This window comes from Glandiceps talaboti, chromosome 17 (assembly GCF_964340395.1).
Source record: "Glandiceps talaboti chromosome 17, keGlaTala1.1, whole genome shotgun sequence".
Taxonomy (NCBI): domain Eukaryota; kingdom Metazoa; phylum Hemichordata; class Enteropneusta; family Spengelidae; genus Glandiceps; species Glandiceps talaboti.
Window position 1 is genome coordinate 12,803,906 of NC_135565.1, and position 25,515 is coordinate 12,829,420.

Sequence of the window (25,515 nt, forward strand, 5' to 3'; positions counted from 1 at the left end):
ACTAACTTCACAAATATTTTCTGCGAATATGTTTTCTATCACTGCATAACATTTCCTTCGAGAAAACAGAAGCACATTGTCGGCCGGCTGTTGATAAATACACAAACGATACAGCACTAGCGGAGAGACGATACCGGAAGTAAATAAGCATATCACGTGACCAAAACTTGACTCATACGGTGCGATCTGGAGTAAAAGTGAAGCAGAGCTCCCGTGGAAATCGTCAACTTGTAGCTGAAATTTCGAAAATTTGTGAAAACATTTGCGTGACGTGATCAAGGAACATCTAAGGAAGGTATGTGTAAACTTTTAACATATAGTAATGCTTAAACTCCGTGAACAAATAACAGTTGTGGCAGAGTCTCGCTGTCCTGATTTGCGGCTGTCGCGCCTTCCTAGCTACGGTCTACCGTCTAGCCTACAGAGTGAATGCCTGCGATTGTGTCCGTGTTGTCGGACGTTCGTTCTCCGGCGGATGAGCCTTGCCCCGGATTTCATAGCGGCACTGCCTGTATGTGCAATGGCTGTGTCAAGTTTTTGGGTACCAGAGGATGTTTCCCAAGATAAATTTTCACATGCATTCAGGAAAATGTCGAACCCGACCACACGTCTGCCATCCGAAGAGCTTTGTAAATTTTACATTGTGAAATATGAAGATGTACATTGTAATCGATACTCCGTTCTATCGCTGGATAAGTACGGACTGTATGTACTAAATTAATGGTCGATATTTTTGTAATGAAATGTTACACTACTTTAGTCTGTCGGGGTCCAGTGAAAGGAGGTGAAATACTTCCCTCATTCTAATTACTTAATGAGAGAAAATTAAAAAATGAATTAAAAAAAACTAACAAAATTAACAGACGATTAATTGAACAAGTTTACGTATAAAATATTTACATAATGAAAGTTAAGCAAATGAAATAACTTGTCTGGCATGGGGTGGGGTGTGTGTGTGTGTGTGGGGGGGGGGGGGTTAACCCCAGTTATGGTATAATACATATACAAACGCAGTGTCTTACTGATGTTGCAGAGAAGTGAAATTCATGTACTTTTCCATATTCATATATGTTACTGAAACTGTCTGAATGGGTTGAGAGAAAATTTGGAGCTCAGATAGAAACCCACTTACTATACAAAAAGCATACACATGCCTTTTTACATACATGTAGCAGTGACTTCCACAATGTCTTGTAAACAATGTAAAGTTAATCTACATAACAATGTATGTATTATATGTAAATTTCCACATTTCTATTGTAATTTTTCTGGAGGACATGACCTACATTTTTTGTAGGATCAAATGTTCAATGACATACAAATGTACATGAAGCATTGGTATCAGATTTGTAAAGTAAATAAAATCAAGTTTCCCAGGTATTTACCTACAGAAATTCCCTACCAAAATTATGTACAACTTTTAAGATATGGAGATTTTATGGATGAATTTATCAGATTCCCCTCATCTGTTACCAGGGTAGCCAACCTTTGTGGAAATAATAGTGGTGTTACAATTACATGTTAATATACCCAAAAGCATTCCAGCTATTCTAAGCTAATAGATGGCACTAAAATGAGAATTAAAGTTTCTGAATAATCTGCTATAAGCTACAAATAAATGTAAACTTTGTACTGCACCAAAATACTTCGATAAATCCCAGCTTTTAACGTGAGTCCTTGAGTCTTCAAGGATATTTTGGTGCAGTACACAGTTTTAATTTGTTTGGAATTAATAATCTGCACAGGTGAGTGTTCATCCTGCTGTTAGCTATTTCAATAGAAGACAAAGTAAAAACACAGGAAACGGTTCAGTCCATTGACAAATTGCAGTCATAGTTACTATGTACATGTACACGTAGATGTCAGCTAGTCACTGGTATAACTCCATGGTGACCCATGAATGCCAAAAATGTTGATATGCCAGTGTTAGATAGACCTACTCAGTTCTGTTAATATGTACATGTACAGAGTAAAATTATATATCTTGAATTGAAAACTATTTTAGTTCTGAAAATATACTCTGAAACGATTTTTTTTTTTTTTTTTTTTGGGGGGGGGGGGGGGTTTCAAGCAATAGGTGGTCACATTACATGCTGAACCAATACAACATAACATTAAGTTACGTTCTATGTAATATTCAAACAAATGCAAAAAAAAAATTATGTTGCCATGCTAGAAGTTAATGAACAGCTGTTGACTTGTTATCGAGTACACTTTGTATTTTTCGATAATTGTAAAATTACTTCGTAGTAAAAGTCATGAACTTTTTAGGAGGAAAAGTATATTTCAGGGTCGTTTTGTTATATACATTTATGATAGTTACATTCTTTAGCAGAGATATAAACCATATGTTAGTAGTACTCAAACACACATTTACATGTACAGTCCATTTAATGACCTTGGGTTGGTTCACCATGATGAGTTGTAGTGGCCTTGTTTGGTACTTTTTAACTTTAAGTACACCAGGATGTAAACAAATGTCAATCCACTCAGGCTTGTCAGATAAACTATGTGGCTGGCTGAGAGTAAATGTTATGAATTACGTGTACTTCACAGTGAACAACATAGTACTCTGTATGGGTTCATCACTGAGAGTAGATTCATAGGCTGCTAAATGAGTCTGTCTCTGTCATATACAAAATGTAGTCAATTGTACAGTTCTTGTACACATTGTATACATTTGTATGCATTGGGAGTGAATTCACATGTACATAAGCAGAAATTCACAAAATGGGAAATGAGCAAAACAATATGGTGGTGGTATGCAGAGTTTTAGTGAATAGGAAATAAAAACCATGTTACCCTCTTCAGGTCAAGTCCATCTCAGACCACTAAATCTGTTTGTGGTCTTAGAGAGTCCATGTACACGTGGGCATGTTGTGTTTGGAACAAAAGTTCAAATTGAATACTATGGTTTATCAACACAGATGAATCTCCATTTGATTGAACTTATTATTTATAATTATTCAGACTCTGTGAGCAGGTGCAGGGAACTATTTTTGTTTTGGATATCAAGTTGTTTCCTGTGGACCTTGAATGTGTGATAAATTGTTGTTATTCATGTTGTTATAGTTACACTTACCGGCTACATTTGTACATTGTTGTTTGTATCTGTACATTTGTATGTGCCACACTTTATTCCCTTCTTTCTGTTATTGCTATAGCTTTGGGGACAAAACATAACACAGGAATAATTTCTAGTTAAGGACATTGCTGTCAAATTTTTGGTAAAAAAGGCTGTAATACTAATACCCCGGTACTATCAATGTACATTGTATCTCTTGCTAGAGAGTCAAAATAGACCAAGAAACTGACATATTTTCTGAAATACGAAATCAAAAACAAACGACAATATATACATTTAGGAAATAGTTACATCCCATTAGAGTTTAATTTCATATTGTGTTCTTTGTATTTTGTATACAATGTAATATTATAAATACATGTAGGTCATACGTGTGTATGTTTGATATTTTCAAGTTTGTCTAACTTAAAAGTGACAGTTATGATAGCATCTACATGTTCAATGTATGTCATTTTCAATGCATCGCACATTTCATATATATGTTTTCTTTCCCTACTAGATTTCAAATTTGTTTATGTGTTCTGTTACACATATTCTTTTCTTGTTGAGTTCTATTTTTTAAATTACAAATATTTGTGTATGTTTTTTTGTTTGCTTCGTGTGTGTTCTGTTGCTATATTATCACCGTATAATTCTGTTGGAAACAATATTTAAAATTCCTGAAAAAAAGTGTACTTAGGGTACCGAAATATTTTGAACATTCCAATTGTCTTTGTACTCCATTACTATACACACACATGGTTGAATGAATTTTAATAAATAGAGATTATTATGGTACATCAAGCAGAGCGCTATCCTGATATGGTGGTAGACAGTTGTCGCAACCCTTTGAATAATTTAATGATGGGATGAATAGCTTCATTTGTTTAATTTTAACATGGGGTGTTTTATCTCTGAAAGGAAATTATTACTTGTTTGATAAATAGACACATCGTTATGCCTACAATATGCTTCATTGCCTACTAAGTGAGATCATTGTGTACTAATTGAGATTGTTAACTGTACATTACTGTACAAATATGGCTAGACAGGGAGGTGAGATCATTGCCTACTAATTGAGATTGTTAACTGTACAGTACTGTACAAATATGGCTAGACAGGGAGGTGAGATCATTGCCTACTAATTGAGATTGTTAACTGTACATTACTGTACAAATATGGCTAGACAGGGAGGTGAGATCATTGCCTACTAATTGAGATTGTTAACTGTACAGTACTGTACAAATATGGCTAGACAGGGAGGTGAGATCATTGCCTACTAATTGAGATTGTTAACTGTACAGTACTGTACAAATATGGCTAGACAGGGAGGTGAGATCATTGCCTACTAATTGAGATTGTTAACTGTACAGTACTGTACAAATATGGCTAGACAGGGAGGTGAGATCATTGCCTACTAATTGAGATTGTTAACTGTACAGTACTGTACAAATATGGCTAGACAGGGAGGTGAGATCATTGCCTACTAATTGAGATTGTTAACTGTACAGTACTGTACAAATATGGCTAGACAGGGAGGTGAGATCATTGCCTACTATAGTACTAATTGAGATTGTTAACTGTACATTACTGTGCAAGTATAACTAGACAGGGAGGTGAGATAATTTGTCACTCACCACTACACACACACACAGATGCTGTCTCTTGAGAAATCAATCAGATTGGACGCCTCTGACAGTGTAAATTCAACCATAGACCCAACGTTGGTGGTACATGTAGGACTAAGGTGTTACAATCTGTTTATGTTAGTGAATGTCAACCTATGTAATTTGGCAAGGGAATTCCCATACATGTACATGTACATTTGTAGATGATAGTATTATTATTAAAAAAAAAATAGATGGTCCCAACAGTCAACATTACATCATGTATACATGTTTCTAAGCACTTTGACTTCACAGTAAACATGCCTGCATATGAAGTTTGCACCACCCTGTCAACAGATCAAGTCAGAAGGGAGCTAGGGTGTCAATTACTCAACACAAAAGAAGGATGTGAAAAGGGATGGAAGTGAGAAAAGTGAAACTGATCTCTATCTAAATATGTTTTATTTTCAAGTGTGAAAAACACGTATTTACAATAGTGCATAATGATGTACAATGTACCAAGGTTGTTTCTATTGTGCCTTATTCATAAGCTGGATGTCTTGATTTTATCAATGACGTTTCCGACTGCTTCAGGAGATAGACACCTTTGTATGACAGACAGGCATTGGTACTAATCCTGCTTGCATATGGAGTAAGTTATCATTCCTTCTCTGTCCTGCGAACAGACAGCCGTGAAACGTGGGCTTACCAGAACTAAAGAATTAACACACCCTATGGTCAAATATGAGCAATACATTCATAAATCAACTATTTAGTTATTTTATCTCGCCTTGGCTACAAAAGTCCCATTTCGGATGACCAAAAATCCCGGAATCACAAGTTCAATCTTAACTTCAGGCTTCCTCCTTACCTACATGTACGATGATGTATTGGTCATCGTGATCAAATATGGCAGCATTTGTTCGAAATTACAGTTTGAACTGGAAAAGTTCCAATTTCGACACTTTTTGTGAACTTACCAGCCACAACTTGAACTATCGTCAAAGAGATGTAAAATGAGTACATGTTCGATTGATTGCTTAATGCTAATATATTTGATAGCTGGGTATATAATTCTTTTGTAATTGATGTGTCAGCATTTTGCTAGTGTGCTCGATATACATGTACATGTATGATTTAGGCAGGTTACATGTACATTGCTTTTCGCAGGACAGTGTTGAGCGAAACGTGCACTGTCTGCAAGCAGGACTAGCATGGTACGTGTATGTAACTTGTCAGTGAATGTTAATTAACGACATGGACATTATGACAATATCATTATTTCTTTCTATATTAATTGATTATCACATCAGGCCTTTCAAAGCATCCATCATTGATGGACCGTAGAACTAATTATCTCTGCCAAACTACAGTCTATAAAATATGTACATGTAAAATTGATATAACCCCATGGAATTTGGAAAAGTAATTGTTCCTGAGCAGTGAAAACTTTGCAAATACATGTATAAATTGCATATTTTTTGTGGTCAATAGGTTCACATACGTAATTTAAATGAAATTATTTTTTGGCAACTGATAAAAATAGTTATTTAAATCAACTGTAAAGCTATTCTACACATACATGTATACAACATTGTGTATTGATAAGGTACACATGTATACTACATGTATTATTAACATGTACCTGTATCTACAAATGTTTGTCCAATATGCAGGTATGTATGTTTTAATTTTAGAAGCATTAAACCTACATTGTACACTGTACATAGATGTACATGTAGTATGATACAATGTAACTTGTAAACACCATTTATTGTAATACAATGTACATGATCGTCAAGGTTCTCTGCAGACTGAAAAGAGATCTGATCATCAGTTACATGTACATGTATAATGTTAGTCTAATTGTAATTCCTGACAGGGACTGTATTATACTACATTGTACTTCATGACTATTCCAGTCTAGTCAAGGCCCTGGCAAAAGGCGTTAATTATGGTTCAACCTCATGGTGAGTGAAGCACGAATGGGGCGTCTCAGTAGCAATCCACAGGCTGTCGTCACCGCTCATTAATTATAATATTCATTTGGTACAGCTGTTTTGACGATGCCGAGTGTCCAACCAGGACTCCACCACCAGTCCATTTAAACTAAATCACATGGGGGCAACGACATAATCATGTTTATACATGTACGAACACTGTGGAGAGAGCACAGAAATCTGTGCAATCATCAGGACCTTGACTAGACTGGGATAGTGATGACGTACATTGTATTGTAGTACGTAATGCTGTCCCTGTCAGGAACAAGACTAGTATAATGTAAGCACTACGACTGTACATGTATTCATGTTAGTGCATACATGTAACATGTACATATAGTCATTATATCTACATTGTAATAATTTCATAAAGTGGAACATACATATGTACATGTATTGTTTAAGTTACATGTACATGTACATTTGTATGTGTTTAGAGCATTGTATGTTACCAATCTAAATAGTCTAGAGGCATACAAATGTACATGTATCTGTGCCATTTCTTAAAATCTCAAGACATCTCTTAGAATTCAAAGCCATGGATCTAGACTACTACCAATGCCAACCAGTATGGGTAGCATCTTGTATTTCTGTTGACATTCTTTTATTCATTGCCACCAAGGTACATACATTGTATCTTTGACCTTTGACATGGAGGTAATGGTCATATCACTATTACTAGGTAATACCAATGCTATCAAAATATGTCATTGACAATTTAATAAGGTCAGGCTCTATATTTAACCCTCTTCTGAGTCAATCCATTATCTTAAAGTGTATGTAAATAGGTTTCCAAAGTTTCTGACTTTTTGCCTGCAAATGACGTAGTTTTTGTAGGTGATTAAAGATTTGTATGACATTTTGACAAAAGTACGATACTAATAGTGAAAAATTTAGTTTTTGGGAAATCTGCGATGAGCATTTTACTTCGAGAGTCTTTGGAAAGTTGCGTCACTGCCAGAACACGATTGCGACGTCCATATTTTTTTAACCATGCCTGAACGTTGCCTGGTAAGGGGACATCAACGCTTGAGTCTACACTGATTTTCTCGCAAAAGATTTGGAAGTTCTAATCAGCTTGCTTCTTTTCAACATACAGTGGATGAGTTTCCAAACGTTTTCAATGATGTGTTAGTACTGCACAACTCTCAAACTCACGAAAAACGATCATGAATGATAAGATGCTGCGTCCTGGTGTACTACATATTACGACACTGGCAACGATGACGTTTCTTTTGTTGGCTGTGATTACGAGTCCTAATGTTGAATTGAATTGAAAGTTATTTCACCAGATAAGAAACAGAAATTACACTTTCAAAGAACATACTAGTATATCGTTACGAGCTGGTACCACATAATGGGGATTTTTACTTGCGATAACAACGTCTTCGTACCGGCCCATATCGCCGCACCATGAATAACAAAAACAAAACATGCTCATACCATGATGCTCATACGCGTATGTACTATGGTATTATAGTACAGTGCACTTCCTTTTAGACATATTCATGACCTTATTGTATGACTTTGGTTTCCTTGTCAGTGAATGAAGACCAGTCATTTATAAATGAACTGTTCTGATTTTTAGCTCCACTGTCAGTGAAAGGTGAAAGCGTAGCTTTAGGTATAGGTTGGTATAGAGTATAGAGTATAAGTGAATCATAGGTGTCCGTCAACTTTTTTTATTTTCATCATCTTCTCCAAAAGTAACAGTCAGAATACTTCGATATTTGGTGTGCATGTTCCCTTGGGGGAGGCTATTCAGATTTGTTCATGCCAAGTTGATCTGTGCCATTTTCAATGTTTTTTCAAAAATGATATTTTCATCATCTCCTCAAATACTACTTGTCAGATTGCTTTGATATCTGGTGTGTTGATGCGTAGAGGATAGCTTACTCAGATTTGTTAATTTCAAGTCAGCGCATCTTTTCTATTTTTGATGATTTTTTTTGTAATTTAAAGAAAAAATGAATATGTTAATGAGTATTATGGCCGACACCATATTGGAAATCAGTCCACGAGACTTTAAGTAAACTGCCACTTTTCAAAAGACACTATTGACGTCAAACAAGCAATGTAATATGTGCTACAGTCATAATTCTACGCATTGTGCGACCAAATGACATTTGTTTGTTCGAAACAGGGTTGTAAACTTCAAATCCAAATTCTGCACCCCTTCTACATAATCAACCAGTCCGCAACACCCTCATTTGCATGCATCGTGTGCATCTAATCTATCCTTCAGATATGGGAATCTGTATGATTTTTTTCCATGCTTGCCATGTTTTGACATATGCAATTCTTTTTCCTGTATCCAAGTTTTTTTCCATGAGGTCAGCAAGGGTATATGTACATTTGTATATGGCGTCAGACAGACAGACATGTATACTACAATGTATTGTCAATGTACATGTACATCATACATGTACATGTACAGGTATGTGTACTGAACTAAAGTATGTTTTGATCAGAGATTGTTGTTTCCATTGAAAACATACCAGTTATGCAAGGAGAGTTTTCCCACGCTATGGCTTTTAGAGAGAACTGTGTGCCTTAGTCGACATTAGATAAAAAGACTTCATGAATGGGATAGACAAAGTGTCGTCCCTATAAATCTACAAGATTGTTCACTTTAACTTTTAAGTGACACAGGTATTAGATTGTTCACTTGTGCAGAGTCAAACAAAGTGACAGCCATGAATGGTATTTTCAACTCATTGAATTGAATGGATTTTCACCCCAAGTATTATATATGCACATGTATGTGTCAACATGTTTTGTCTGTGTCATGATTCTGAATATGAAGTCATAGCGAATCAAAGTCATTGTGGAATTTGGTACACTACAATTTACAATATCGGGATCAACTTTTAGTCTCTCTCTGAATTATTCAATCCAATATTTTTAAGTGTATTTTTCAGTTCTGTGAAATGTTTACATGTAGTACATTTTACAGCTGTCAAATTCTTAATATCTGAAATACAATTTTACTACTGCACTGATGTACATGCAATACAGTATGCATGTCATAATTCAGTAATTGTTTAGGTTTTCAAGCCGAATAACCAAGTCCAGGGTTAGTGTGAAAATATGTTAATTTTTTTTTTCTATTTTGACCCTCTAGCAGGAGGTACCCAGAATTGGGATAAAAATCCAACACAGTATTGTAACTTATGTTGTGTTAGTATTGCTAAGTGACAAGGATCTTTAATAGCAGCTCTACATGTACGTGAATGACAATACACACCCCTAGTATTGTTAAACCGTTTTCAATAAATCACTGAAGTCAAAGCTTGAAATTAAATTTTGTAGGGGAATGCTAGTAGATTTATAGCACTGTGACACTGAGTTAAGAATATCAGTAAGCTAGTCTGAAAACTTTTCATTCCGATAACCACAAGGTGATTCTATACAGTATACTGTATTCAAATGGTGGTTTTGTGTGTCTTTTATGTGTGGGTTGTAAAAGGAAGTCTGGTTTTCTATATGTATTCATTTGAGAAAGCACAGTAAGTACTCTGTACGTTGTATATTATATGTGTACTCACTCTGCCAGTGTTTGGATTTAATGCGTAAAGATGTCAGAAATTGGGTAACTCCCTGCAAGGAAAACAGGTACATGTAGATGCACATGCACAAATGTATATGGTGTGTATACTAATATCTGACATACTGACTCACAGTGTGCCCTCTAATAGTCAAATTTTCTTGACCATTATGAGTCAAAATGATAAAAACTGGCATTTATAGTAAGGAACAAGGGAACACCAAATTTTGGTGTGTCACTAGAAAATGTGTGCATCAGTGGCAAGTCAAATTGGCTTATAGAGGGCACACTGGTACTGAGCCAAAGGTAAATTGGAGTGTATTTCTATACATGTAGTACATTGTACTTACAACTAAAACAGGCAGTGTTCACCAGAAGACTACACAGCATACATGTATAGATTTTATGATCAAATCTGATACTTTGACAAGTTAAGGTTGTTGTTTTACTCGCCATGTAAGAGCACATTTACTGCTGAACACAGCTGAATTGTGATTCAGGAGAGAGTTTTGTTCACATTTATTCAGTTTTCCGAGTTTCTCTGAGAATTCTCTTAATAATAATCTTGCTGTGTTAAGCATTAAAAATGGTGTTACTCCATTGAAGTAAAACAACGTTGTACAATCTCAACTTTGAAAATAATTGACTTTGTAAATATATATATTACATATTGTCTTCTGGTGAACACTTCAAGTTTTACATGTAGCTCTAGGTGCTAACACAAGATAAAGTAGTTTTATCTAATTTGAAGTACATGTACATTTGATAAATGTCAAGCAGAAAATTACAAAATGTAGTTATACATTCCAACCATTTTTATATTCAATTGATTCACATTTACTTTCAATTCTATTTACATTTTTGTCATTGTGATGTATAAAAGTAATTACATATACAGTTTGAAGTAATCGGAAAGGAAGAATAATTTACAAAAAAATGTTATATATTTCATTAAAAGTGAAAGTGAAGATTCACTTCATGACAACCTAACATTATGTAATGTATGGTATGTACAATTTATAAAATTGTCAGATACATCATACACATTCTTGTAATTCAGTTGTCATGTCTGTACAAAATGTAATTATAAGCAAAATTTATTAATCTATTCTTTGTATCATACAAATATAGTCATGATGGTTGTGATGTCAAATTGCATGAATTTAAAAACAAATTGTCCAATTCTGCCAGAGAGTGCAAGGAATTCATCAGCAAATAGAAATATTCTCAGCCATATAACCATGGCATTTAAGGATGACAGTGTACTATAAACATTGTGTGATATTTGCACTTAGTGTTTTATTAGCAAATATTGATCTGTTAGTTTATAACTTTGGGTTCCAGACTGTGAGCCTACATGTATGTACTGATTACTACATGTATGTCTTTTTAAAATCATACATGTACATCACACTACCACTGTACATGTACATATATGTATATGCTAAACACAATTGTATTTACAAATAGATGTGTAACAAACCGTGGGAGTACAGGTACAAAATGTACATGTAAAATGTAGTCTATTTTTACATGGTTTTTAAATAGACATAGTAATCAGTACATGGGCTCAGTCTGGAACCAATTTGATGAATCATGGTGTGATGCACAGCAGAGCTTTGTGACTAAATAAAATTCAATGTTCCCCTATCCCTCAGTACAGGTCTACAGGTATGTGTGAATGACTGACAAAAAAACACCTTTGTTAGCATTTTGACTCACATTCACAACACATTAGTATGTTGTCCTTGATGAGGTGCTTTTCATATATACAAAGATAGAAGAGTCTCACCACTCCAGAGGACGTTGACACCTGTGTTTGGACAGCATTCTTTTCATATATTGGTAGAGCTATTCAAATTATAAATACATGTATGTTATGTATAAAATTATTGAACATTGTCTAGATAGTCTGAGATTGACAATACATAAAGAACAAACAAATTAGAAAATAGATGTCCTTTTGATGTACATGTAATTGTCGTGAAATAAATCATGCAGTCATTCTTTGTTGTAAACTATTCAACAAAATCTAACATGTTGATCATCAATACAATTGTAACTGTTACATTTATAAATTATATTTACATGCATTGTACATTGTGTATATACATTTACTGATAGTTATAATAACTTGTATATTATGATTTATATAACCTTCATCCATTCTATATATTTGTATACAATGTAGATGTACAAGTAACATGTGTATCCCTGTACATGGCATGTATACCTACATTTTGTGACATGTGGCAATTGGTACATGAAAGGTGTATAAATTTTTATTCGAAACGTCAGATTACATCTATTTATTTGGACTGTCTCACAAGTTCCTTATGCATTTCTGTGTGTGTGTGTGTGTGTGTGTGTGTGTGTGTGTGTGTGTGTGTGTGTGTGTCTGTCTGTCTGTCTGTCTGTCTGTCTGTCTGTCTCTGTCTGTCTGCCCACCTGTATGTCTCTGTCAGCCCATCTGTCACTCTATTTGTCTCTGTCTGTACCTGTCTGTCTGTCTATGTATGTGTACAGTATACATGTACATATACATGTACATGTACCCATCCATCTATCCGTCCATCCGTCCATCCCTCCACTCATGGTCCACCCAACCACCTATCTACATTTACTGGTATCTATCTTTTTTTCCTTTATCTGTCTGTCAACCTATATATATATCTGTTAACAAACAATATTTATCTGTTAACACAATTGTAATATCACTTTATCAGCATTCAAACTACTTGGATATTAAACTTTATAATGTCAAGTATGTCATGGGTAACCAGCAGAATAGAGGGTTGTAACATGAGTAACTTCACATTAGATCACATATGTATTATTTATATACACTAAATGATAACTAGGTCGCCACATACTGACATGTACTATAGCTTTGACATCACTTTACAAGACTTGTTTATAACCTTTACAAATACTGTTGTCAAGTCAGCCAGAAAATGGGGTCTTCTTTTGTATGTGATGTTTAAAGGGCCAGTGGGTGGTCTTGACTCTGGTAAAATGGTTGAAAGGAAAGTTTGTTATAATTCTGAATGGAAAAGTGAAGTGCTTGTCCTATAAAATGTGCTGTTCTACTTTTTCCGAATCACACTCTTAGCGTTTTAAAAGGGTGGTGTGAAGTACAAAATTCTCTTGTCACCATTAGTGTTGAAAGACCCATGATTTAATCCCAGGTTTTCACATTAAAGCTGTTCTATCAATGGATTACTAATAGGTAGGATCATTCTTTTCTTCAGGACAAACTTTTTCCTGTACATATACACATACACGTACGTGTACAGAGCTCTGTCAGACAACTGTTTTTTTCACATACATTTAATCCTTATCCGAATTGGGCCTGTAAAGACTTGGAATCTCATGTTCTTATATTATTATTATTATCTTATCAGCAGAGCCGTATGATTAGATGGGATTATTGTTTTTCAGAACAAATATGTAGTAGCCATTCATTCTCATCTTTGTAAACCATAGTCTATTTTACGACACCATCCAAAACACACCACACCTGACACCCTCAAAAGGTGATGTGTCATGGAAGAAAAATAAACTCTGGTTTGCAAGAACGTTCATTCTGTGAAAATACTATGTTTAAAAAAGTACAAAATTAATATGCACCTACATTGTGCGCATCGTACAGTCATGTGATTCAAATATTATACACTAGTACCTGTATTATGAACATTTGCTTCTCTCTCAGTAGATATACATTGTACATGTCTAATCATGTGGTTTGACGTGTCTAGTATAAATGGATTGTACACTTATCGACATCAATCTGAAAAGTGATATCGGTAAAGAGAAAGTAGGAATATCACATCTGTAACACTATTCACCAATACCTAAAGGCTTGATGTATATTTTTGAAGTGTGTGTATATTTGTATCTGTGGTATAAGTAGATCTGGTAATTGAAGCAGACAAACCACTTTACATTATTGTAATAAGATTATACAAATCAATACATGTACACACAGGTAATGTTATTACTATTAGTTTGTTTACAACATCTCAAATTGAAATCTATCATCCTCTCAAAAAGTGGGTGAGTATTGATACATGTATTGATTTGGGTAGCAATGCAAAATGTATATGTAGATAAGCATTTCCCTGTTATTTGGTGTTATAAGTATTGATTTTGGTGGCCATTTAAAAATATTTTCTTGTTATTCAGCATTTTAAGTATTGATTTTGGTGGCCATATAAAACTATTTTCTTGTTATTCAGCATTTTAAGTATTGATTTTGGTGGCCATATAAAAATATTTTCTTGTTATTTAGCATTTCAAATATTGATTTTGGTGGCCATATACACATAGAAATATTTTCTTGTTATTCAGCATTTTGAATATTGATTTTGGTGGCCATACAGAAATATTTTCTTGTTATTCAGTGTTTTAAAGATTGATTTCAGGTGGCCATATAGAAATTTGTTCTTGTTATGCAGTATGTTCTGCATGTTGCAAATCATGATTAATCATTAATTAACTTTGCTTTAACATGTTAAGTTCTGAAGAAATTTGCATAACTCAGAGCATGTGAAGTATGACCCACGTGGATACGTTTCGTTCTAAAGATTCTAATAAAGTTCAGAAACCAAAAGGTTCATGTCATCTTTCATTCATGCCATTCATAATAAACTTATGACTAATATATGTAGTAAAGTGTTATAATGCTAAACAATTCTCAACAAAAATGCTTCCAATAAATTCTCAAGTTAAAAAATGCTAAAAAATTCTCAAAAGTTGAAAAAAATGCTAAAAAATTCTTTAAAAAAAAACGTTCAAATAAATTCTCAACTTAAAAAATGCAAAAAAATTCTCAACAAAATGCTTCCAATAAATTCTCAACTAAAAAAAATGCTCAAAAAATGAATTTTTGAAAAAATTCTAAAAAAAAAAAAAAATGCTTCCAATAAATTCTCAGGCTTTTAAACAAAAAGAAAATTTTGTATGGCTTCATTAAATTTGTAATTCAAACTAATCAAATTTAAACTGATTATAATATTAATGTGAGAAACAAAAATATAATTTTGTATGGCTACATAATAGTACATAAGATAATATGTACATGTCATTAAAACAAATCAAATTTAAATTGATTTTAATTGAGAAACAAAAACTTAATCTTGTATGGCCACAAAGACACATTTTTGTAATGTTCACAGTTATCATAGTCTGTTTCTTCTCCACTATCTTTGCAATTATACACTAATTAGTGATGGTATTGTAAGCTAGTAATGTACACTGGCGTTATCTGATCATGCTGTCAGTTTCCACAGCTAAGTAAATTAGTTAGTTGTTGAAATGAATATTACTCAGATATGAATCCAACATGTAACTTATCTGTTTTCTTATCTCCTAATTGGAAATATACATGTACAGTGACCAGTTAGTAGTAATTAAAATATTTTTTTTTCTGAAACATTCCATAAAACAGTGCATCTCTTGATTCTAATCTACATGTAACAGATTATTTGTATATTTCATACATTTTAGTTGCAGTGAGTTCATAGCTCCCAGTTGATAATGTCCTCAAAGGTGACCGAGATTATTTTAATTAAACTTCCATTATTTTAAGATGGTGGCCAAAAAACATATGTGAACCTAGCTTTGGGAAGGACTTACACATGTATCAGTTTTATGACATATATGTCGCCCCCCCCCCCCCTCACTCTGAGTTGACTCTGAATTTGTAATGTGAATGCCCTACATATAATGTAAATGCATACATGATTATCATAAATGAAACTAATTTGTCTCTAAGCAGACATTTACACGATTTCTGAAAGAGTTTTGCTCCAAGTTAACGTGACATCTTGTAATTAAGTCAATTTCAACATGATTGTCCAAACTTGGGATGGTTATTAAAGAGATGCAAAGAAGCACATTGTTTTCACCAAAGAAACAACACTTTATCCAGACATGCATATCTGATGATCAGTGAACTGTCAGCAGAAGAATGGGTCAGAGCACAGCTGTAGTCGCCAATTATCCCATTTTTGAAGTCACTAGAAAAACAATGTTGAAAGGCCACGGCTTCAATCCCAGGTTCTCACATTAATGTTAACATATCAATGGCACCATTATAAGGATATCATAGGACTACTGTAGTCGTTGTTCTCTAGTGAATTCATAAGTGCTCATCTCCTTCGGATAAATGGTCATGAATATGCATTGTTCATCTGATAAATATTCATCTATGCTCAGATCCATCAGGCAGTAGTAGTGTACCACTGAAAGAACAATAGAGATGGGAAAGAGTTTGTTTTGGTGTTTCTTGGCAACTGAGCAAAACTTACGTGATGTCATGAAATGATTGTCCAGAACCCAAAGTTCATGAAGATAACTTTATTTCGTGTGTAGCCAAGCCTTCCCCTTTATTAACCTTTTTAACTTCAAAAAGTCAGATAATTGGTGACTACAGCTGTGCTCTGACCCATTCTTCTGCTGAAAGTTCACTGATCATCAGATATACATGTACATGTCTGAATAAAGGGTTGTTGCTGGCCAGATTGGTTAAATCGCTTGCCTCTTACCGCTGCAGTCGGGGTGCAAACCCATTCAGGGTACTTCGGTAGTCTATCAGCTAGCCTTCTTCCGATAAAATACGACACACAGCCGAACAACGCTATCGAGGATGGAACATCCGAGGTCTAGCGAATGTCATCAGGATATAAATAACTGCCAATCAGAGAACCGTATTAGCGACAAGCACAAACAGAGGACAATAGCTAAATTTTCATGCATATTCATCTTAAGGAGGGGCTTGTAAAAATAACCACCAATGCGTTAACTAAAATGTGTGAATGACAACGTCTACACACTCATCAAACACAATTACCATAAATTGATAAGACATAGTAATGACATAAATGTGTTTGTCAACACCTGCATACAGAGATTGAATATATTAAAGTATATATATGCCCAACCCACCGCTTATCGTAATCTCAATGGAATGTCCGGTCTGAAAATGACATTCGCTAGACTGTTCGGGCAAGCCCTCACATGTGAACTTCGTTCGCTTATAGTTATAGCATCGAAAGAAAGCCTGAACGTCTAGCAGCAAGACTAGGTACTTCGGTTTCCTCCTGCATTAACACTGAAATGTGAGGGATGGCCCTTAATGGACTTCTTGGGAGACAAGTGTTTATATACTTAAAGAACTGTCCAGTATAAATAAAGATTATTATTATTACAATGTATGTATGTACAGCTCTGCCAGACTGTTATTTTTCACATTTTAGATTTAATCTTTATCCATACTGGCCCTTAACATTGCAAATAAAAGTTTATAATACACGACACAGTTTTATACACAGGCTTTTATAATTTTACTGCTGTGATACTTGCAGCATTAAATGTACAATTAAAGTTCAATAAAAATATCAAATTTAGAAAATGATTAAACATGAACAGTCTTTGATTTCAGTTTGTGAGATTATACACTGTAAACTGATCAGACTGAGATGGAATTTGAACTGGTCTGGACTTTAAAAGTGTGTAATTGTATACGTGGATCATCACAGACTGTGATACTTAGTGTGAATTGATGTACAGTGTAGGGAACTGTGTCAGATTACAGCTGTTGAAATGTACATGGATAGACTCAAGTATAGACAGATACAGGATTTGGATTTAAGCCACCTAGAGCAAAATGTACATGTGTGTCATGTAGCAAGTTAATTTAGACCAGGTCCCCTAGATTACATGTATACAAAAATGTTTGAATGTATATATACATGTACATATGCATGTATGTATACATATACCAGTATATATGTATACATGTAAAGTCTACCAGAGTTCTCGCCAAAATTAAGACATAATAATTATACAGTTATATAGAAATCTATTTTACTTTTACTACAGTCCCCCCCCCCCCCCCACCCACCTTTCCATTATGGGGAGGGAAGCAAGGGAAGGTTCCAAAATAATGGCATAATATAATATGGAATTCTATGTACATATAACTGTCAACAGATATCCCCCCCCCCCCTCTCTGTTCTCTCTGTTATGGGGATGGAGTTCCTTACCAATATTACACGAGACGTAATACCTGTACATAGAAATCAATGTATGTTTCACCATATTCTTCCTCTACCCTCCATTGCTGAGATTCTTCCCTATGATAAACTTGGTGAAAATGATGGTACTGAGATATGGGAATCTGTGTGATTTGTTTCATGATTGCCATGTTTTGATGTGTGCAATTCTTTTTCCTGTGTCCAAGTTTTTTTCTATGAGGTCAGCAAGGGTATATTATATGGTATCCGACAGACATACATGTACATGTATACTACAATGTATTGTCAATGAACATGTATGTTGGATGTTGTACCAGATAAACGTACATGTCCATTGTACCTCAGACCACTAACTATTTTGTGTGGTCTGAGGTTGTACATGTAAATCATTTTGCATAGAGGTGGTAAAAAGACATCACAAATGAGTGACAAGTGTTTGTGAAGTTATACTGTTCAGTTGTAAGTAGAAGCCTTTAGTTGACTTGTGAAGTGTACACACACACACACACACACACATCACCAGGCAGATTATGACTAAGCTAGGGGTCTTCCTCATACCCTTGGAATGTACCAGGCAGCAAAGGTATGTTATGGAGTTTAATACTTGTTTGAAATGACAGCACTGTATTTAAATGTCTAACTTTGTAAACTGAAATTATATAATCTATACACAAGTACATGTATAATTGGTAATGATTTCGTTTCTTATGCATATCTTTTACTGTATTTCTGGAAATGTAATTGACAGTTTTAGAAATTAGGAGGTGGGTAGTCTATATTTGGGTTTATCGTGACCTTGACTTCATTTATAAGTGTGTCAGTCAGCTCTTTTATGTGGAGTGTTTTGAAAGGATAGCAAGATATATGTATGTGTGTGTGTATATCTTGGCTATGCTCAATATGTGAACAGTATACATTGTAAATGCAATGTCGTTTGTACAACATCATTACATGTATGTGTTGTCCATGTTTGTGGTTTGAGAAGCAGGGTGACAGAGAGGGGTAAAACTGATGAAAGTACATACATGTACACATGTATATTTTCTTTATGAAGTTCTTCAAGAGTTTTCTTTATAAAGTGAATTTGAGTGTGGAACCTTTAGTACAGTACACAGTCTACATACACAAATGTATGTACATGTACAATGTCATGTGGGCTAAAATCTGCCAGAGTTCCCCTGATAATTTACTTAGGAGTCTCCACCAACTTAATGACATACATTGATTGTGGGAATTTGTGCAATTTTGCCAGATTTCTCCACTCTATTACTGGGTAGAGGCTACATGTATCTGTGGCTTTGTACATGTACATTGTATCTCTTCTCACAGATCTTGAGATTTGAAGCCACAGCTACAGTAGCATCTAGACTATAATACATTTTGTACATGTACAATGTAAATGTACATGAAGTTACTGAGATGCTCAACTGTTAGTAAAAACACACTGCTTTGTGCAATGATTGGATATGTACATGTAAATCTGTTCTGGGGTTTTGCAAGTCTAGTACATGTCAATGTCTTTCACTTTAGAGTTTCATATTACAAAAAAGTAAAATTTGGTATTACTTGAATTCTTGATGAACACTTAATCATAATTTGGGTGTGTTGGCAACCTTGATAAAATATACATGGTGAAATCAATATCAATATTAATTGCTATCAACAGTGTAACTAAATCACTGTGTGAATGTGTACTAAATTTATGAAACTAAACTTTATTACAGTGTTGTAAGTTTCCCTTCTATGTTTGTGTATATATATATAGAGAGAGAGAGAGAGAGAGAGAGAGAGAGAGAGAGAGAGAGAGAGAGAGAGAGAGAGAGAGAGAGAGAGAGAGAGAGAGAGAGAGAGAGAGAGAGAGAGAGAGAGAGAGAGAGAGAGAGAGAGAGAGAGAGAGAGAGAGAGAGAGAGAGAGAGAGAGCTGTGTTTATATTACTTGATATTTTTCCATATAAACACTCTTAGTCTTAGTAGAATAGAAATTTATAGTCTTAGGGACGATCGCACAATGTCATACAAGCTCAATAAGCAAACTTCATTCATTTGTTTGTGAGGGAGGGGGGTCTGGCATCAATATGATTCCTGAATTTCATTTTCGCACTTCTAAACCAAATTTTGAAAACTTTCACACCTTTAATGAGAACAGGTTCTCTACATTGTATTTACTACTCAGATGTTTGCATTGATTTGGATGTTGGATACAAAACAGGATTGATTTGTACCTGACCCATACATTGTATGTACATTGTGTATGAGTTAGGAAGGGTTATTCCTTTCATTATAAACTGGGTTACTTTCATCAAAGTTTTGACATATTACATGTACATTGTGCATGTATATTTGTATCACATAGCGAAATTAAAATTAGAAAAATTGATTGCACCAAGTGAGACAGCCCAGCTGACAGATGGTGAAAAAATTTGGCCCAGATTTTTAGCCTTCATAAAATAAGTCTAAAGAAACTGCACATATACACAAATATATTGTTACACTTAATATCATTTGATAATGATGATGTCTTCAACAAATGTACGTGTAGTGTACTTAGCACTGTACTTTATAACTCATAATATTTTTATTGAGATATTGGATAGTTTTGAGTCTTAATTGTTTCAGCTGACATCTGAAACTGTATAATGTATACATATACATTGTATGTAGTGTGTTTCCTGTCTAGATAAACAGACACATACCCATAGGTTGTGATATCAGAAGGTTTGTACATGTAATCATCAATCAACACCCAGCAACCAAATACTGTAAAGAAGTTGTATGAGTAACGACAGGGGAAGACATTTCAGGGGGTGTAGAAAGTACAGAAGGGTTCATACAATCCCGGAAACTCTGAGAAAATCCTGGAATTTCAAAGGATGCTTGGAAACTCCCGGAAAAATGTGGTCGACATTTCAAAGCCTTTAGTAGAAAGTATGCAATCATGTGTTGATATCAGGAAATTAAAAAAAAATTAAGTCAGTTTCATGAATGTGTTTATGTTTGTCATAAAGTGGATCAACGTCCACAAATGTTGCTTGGTGACTAAAACCCTCCCCCAGTACATGTACTTCAACCATGGCTGGGTTTTAAAGTGCCCATATGGATGAGGATTTTGGATTTTAATTTATATTATATGTAAAACAATTTTATGATGGCTTCCTACTTTCAAAATCAATGTGAAACAACATATACCAAGTCTGTGTTTGTAACTCATTACATGTACATTGCAAAAAGCTTTAAAATGTGTAAAAAGTTTGTTATTGTACGTACAATAATATTTTGATTTTCCACATTTATTAATCTTTTTGTAATTTATCGAGTTAAAAACAAGGACTTTGTATATGTTGTTTCACATTGATTTTTCAAGTACATGTAGGAAGCCATGATAAAAATTTTTCACAAATTAAAATCCAAAATACCTAATCCACATTCATATGAACACTTTAAAAAGATATTTGAATTGCATCAAATACGAATCACCATCATGACCTTTGACCTGATGGGTGCAGCGTTCATGACCCCAGAATTAATAGTGCTGATTGTTAAAAAAATGAGATTGGGTACAATTAGAAATTTTGCCCGGGGTGCTATAAGATATATTGACTTTGAATCACCTAACACTGTGACCTCTGACCTGATGGGTGTAAAGTTCATGACCTTAGCACACCAGATACATGCATGATATTACATTGAGATTGGGTAGAATTAGAAATTTTGCCTGTGGGCACTGTAAGAGATCTATTACGGTTTGTAAATGGACAAATTTGAATCACATTAAATCTGTGTGTGTGGTTGTTTATACATGGGAGTAGATTACATATCTAAACAACGGGTCTTTAGTTTAGGTATGTGAACATACTGTGATGTGTTTAGGTATGTGAACATACTGTGATGTGTTTAGGTATGTGAACATACTGTGATGTGTCTGTGAATGCAGTAAATCTATCAATTTATTATTTAATAGTTGATGACATTCAACACCAGATGTGGAGATTTTTACTTTAAAGAATATTGTGGAAACAGTCCCCCAGCAGGCTGCTAAAGAAATTATATTAACGCAATTTTTGTGCATTACTTTTGTGTGCTTTGCTATGTACTACATGTGTGGCATCATGTAATGAAGATAGATTGACTGATGAACTGATTGATTGATTGATTGATTGATTCACTGACTGACTGACTGACTGACTGACGGACTGACTGACTGATTTATTGATTTATTGATATAGGTAGTATACATGTACATGTATGTATATGTGTATTGAAACCCCCACCCACATGCCCACATACCCTTTCAACAAAACTATTTTGAAAAACTCAGTTTATTTGAATTAAAATGGTAGAAATAATGCATGATAAAGAAACATGTACATTTTGTGAGAAGGATAGTTGAACTGATTTATATATGAAACACCCAGTCTGTATGTACATGTACCTTGATCTATGACTGCTGTGATGGTAGAATAAATACATGTATACAGATCCACAGCATAGACAGGCTGTTTACATGTACAATACCATTGCATATTAAGTTTTGTAAGATTAAAAAAAAAAATTGATTTTGAAATTTCTCTTTTCCAGCAAGTGTGCATACATTGTACATTGTACAGTCTGTAGTGTATGACATAATACATGTATGGGAAATACTGCACTAACTAAGAAAGGTGTCATACCGTTTCAATGATTTCATACTTTTCTTTTGAATGAGTTGTTACTTCTCGTGTAACAAAAGTACAGTGTCTTTGTTGACATGTTACTTTCCATGACAAATTGCAATGTAAAGTGATGGAATTTTGAAGTAGACAGGTACATTTTGTATTAGTAATTGTATTTAGTGATTGACAGGTATTTGTAAAGTGATTGTGTTTGTAATTCATGTATTTGTAAAACTAAAAGTAGTGTAATTTGTTACTTGTGTAGTAGAGTGGATATTTGTCATGTGATGGAATTTGTAGTTGACAAGTATTGGTAATGCTTTGATGGTTACGACATATTTACTGTAATTTATTTGAACATGCCTCACACAGCAATGACAAAAGTATGAAAAGAGCCATTGTGTACAAATGTACTGTGTGATGTATTTACAGTGTACATTTGTATATCTGTCTACATATGTTGACCCTTGTCAGACTCAAATGTAATCTCTGTTATGTGCCATCTTTTAGAATTAAATCCTGTTTTGCCCAACTACATGTAGTGTAATTACTTGTGTACAAACAATATCCCCTTGGGAGAAAGAGGATTAAGCTTAAAACAATAGAGATAATCCAAATTGTTGTGATTGTAGAGGAGCTGTTGGGATGGATGAAACTACAGTGTTGCTGATGGTGATGTTTGGCAATGCTGGTAATACAGGAAATGAGGGTGGGGACTGAGTGAAATGTTAATATGTGTAGATTTCTATACCTACATTGATTTGTAGTACCATAAATTTGGTGGAAACCCCTGTAAGTGTCCAGGGAACCACAACATGATAACAATATTGAACTAAGCAGGTGTGAAATGGTATTGATACAATAGTTGTATATATGACCTCGGTTGAACCCCTGGCATTAGTAAAATGTTAAAGGCCAGAGATTCAATCCTAGGTTCTCACTAATACTAGATCTTATCAGTGTAGCCATAAGGATAACATAGGACCATTCTTTTGTTAGAATCCACTTTTTCTAAACCTCTACCAGACAACTGTTTTTTCACACAGATCTGGATTTTAATCCAAACTGAACTGAGCCTTGAGTAGATTTGCATACCATGCCATAGTAGTAATAGTACTGTAAATTTTTAGAAAACCCCCAGTAAATACCTGGGGGAAACCACAAATGCTAACAACATTGAAGTCTACTTCAACAGCATTGAACTATAAGTAGGCTATAAATTACATAGACAATGACAGTCACAGAGTGTATGCACTATTTGCATATGACCTCAGCTGAATTTGCATATGACCTCAGTTGAACTCCAGGGAGATGTTGATGACCTGAAGTCAACTTGTTATCTGAAATGACAGGTGCTTCCATGTGTGCATCAATCAGTCAAGTAAAAAACCCCAGGGCTTCAAATGAAAGTGAAAATGATACGCCTAAATAAAACATTGAGTGAATTAAAATAATACTGATATTAGTGCACAGTACGACAATGTACATACATGTATACATTTTTGTATATGCAAATCAATCTGCAGGTGTGGCATCAACCCTGTAAAATTAATTCAATTAAGTTTAAGGGTTGTCGGTGGCCCAGTGGTTAAACCACTTGCCTCTTACCACTGGAGTTTGATTAAATTTACCACTCTGTAAGTACAATGTACATTGTAAGAAGAGTGCCGTTCAGTTTGACTCTACCGAACAATGCAGGTTTTCCCCAGGTTTTCTGGTTTCTTCCTGCATTAACACTGAACTCATGAGGGACGGCCCTCACTGGACTTCTTGAGAGTCAAGTGTTTATATACTTACAGTACTATCCAGTATAAATAAAGATTATTATTGATAATAATACATGCAAATTATTTTTATGGTATAATGATACAATTAGTCATGATGTACATTTACAAAATTCACTAGCGACCAGTTATGTATTGTATACAAAATGTACTCTGGAATGTAACATCATTGTAAATAGAAAAAATATACTCCAACTGTTATAGAAAAATGAATTACTCCACATTTCAAGCCAGGTTGAGTTTTGAGTTTGAAAACAAACTCTCTGAGCTTGATATGCCCAATATTGATCCAACTTTGCATTGAAATTTAATGTGGTTGTTCATCTTGACTGTGTTAGAACAAAAAATATTGACTCATAGTGACAAAGACCCTTAGGTTACCCATATTTTCCTTGGCTGAACAAAGAAATTATTTGGGATTAGTACCTAACTATTCCACATTGTACAAGGATTTTTTTTAAAGAAGTAGATTTTTGGCATCACTGTATTTTAATGTTTTCTTTTTTTAATTTTTTTGTAGGTATTGATAACCAAGTGTGATCACAGCAGAAGATTTATAAGTGGTTTATATTCCATGGTAGTTACAGGAGTTCTATGAGGCTGTAAACCTCAATAAAATAATAGACTGTGACTGTGTTTGGTTATTACAAGTGTGTCCTCACCATGTCTAGCTCTGGTGTAGAAGCTAGCGATATGCTGGCAGCTGCCTTGGAACAAATGGATGATATTATAGCTGGTAAGTTGTAAACTTGTGATTAATTCATGTGACTTTACATTTCTACAAATTTATAAACACTGCTATGATACTTACCAATGCATACACCT

At 34.5% G+C, this 25,515-nt stretch overlaps 1 protein-coding gene across 3 annotated transcripts in view; it reads left to right on the forward strand.

The window, feature by feature from the left end:
* Positions 1-185: 185 nt before the first annotated feature.
* The window catches only part of LOC144447949 (liprin-beta-1-like), a 68,256-nt gene continuing 42,926 nt past the window's right edge, over positions 186-25,515 (forward strand). For all 3 annotated transcript variants that reach the window (XM_078138069.1, XM_078138070.1, XM_078138071.1), the window contains exons 1-2: positions 186-295; positions 25,211-25,426. In XM_078138069.1, coding sequence (XP_077994195.1) covers positions 25,354-25,426 — 73 coding nt within the window. In that variant the 5' untranslated portion in view covers positions 186-295; positions 25,211-25,353. The remainder of the gene's footprint in view (positions 296-25,210; positions 25,427-25,515) is intronic.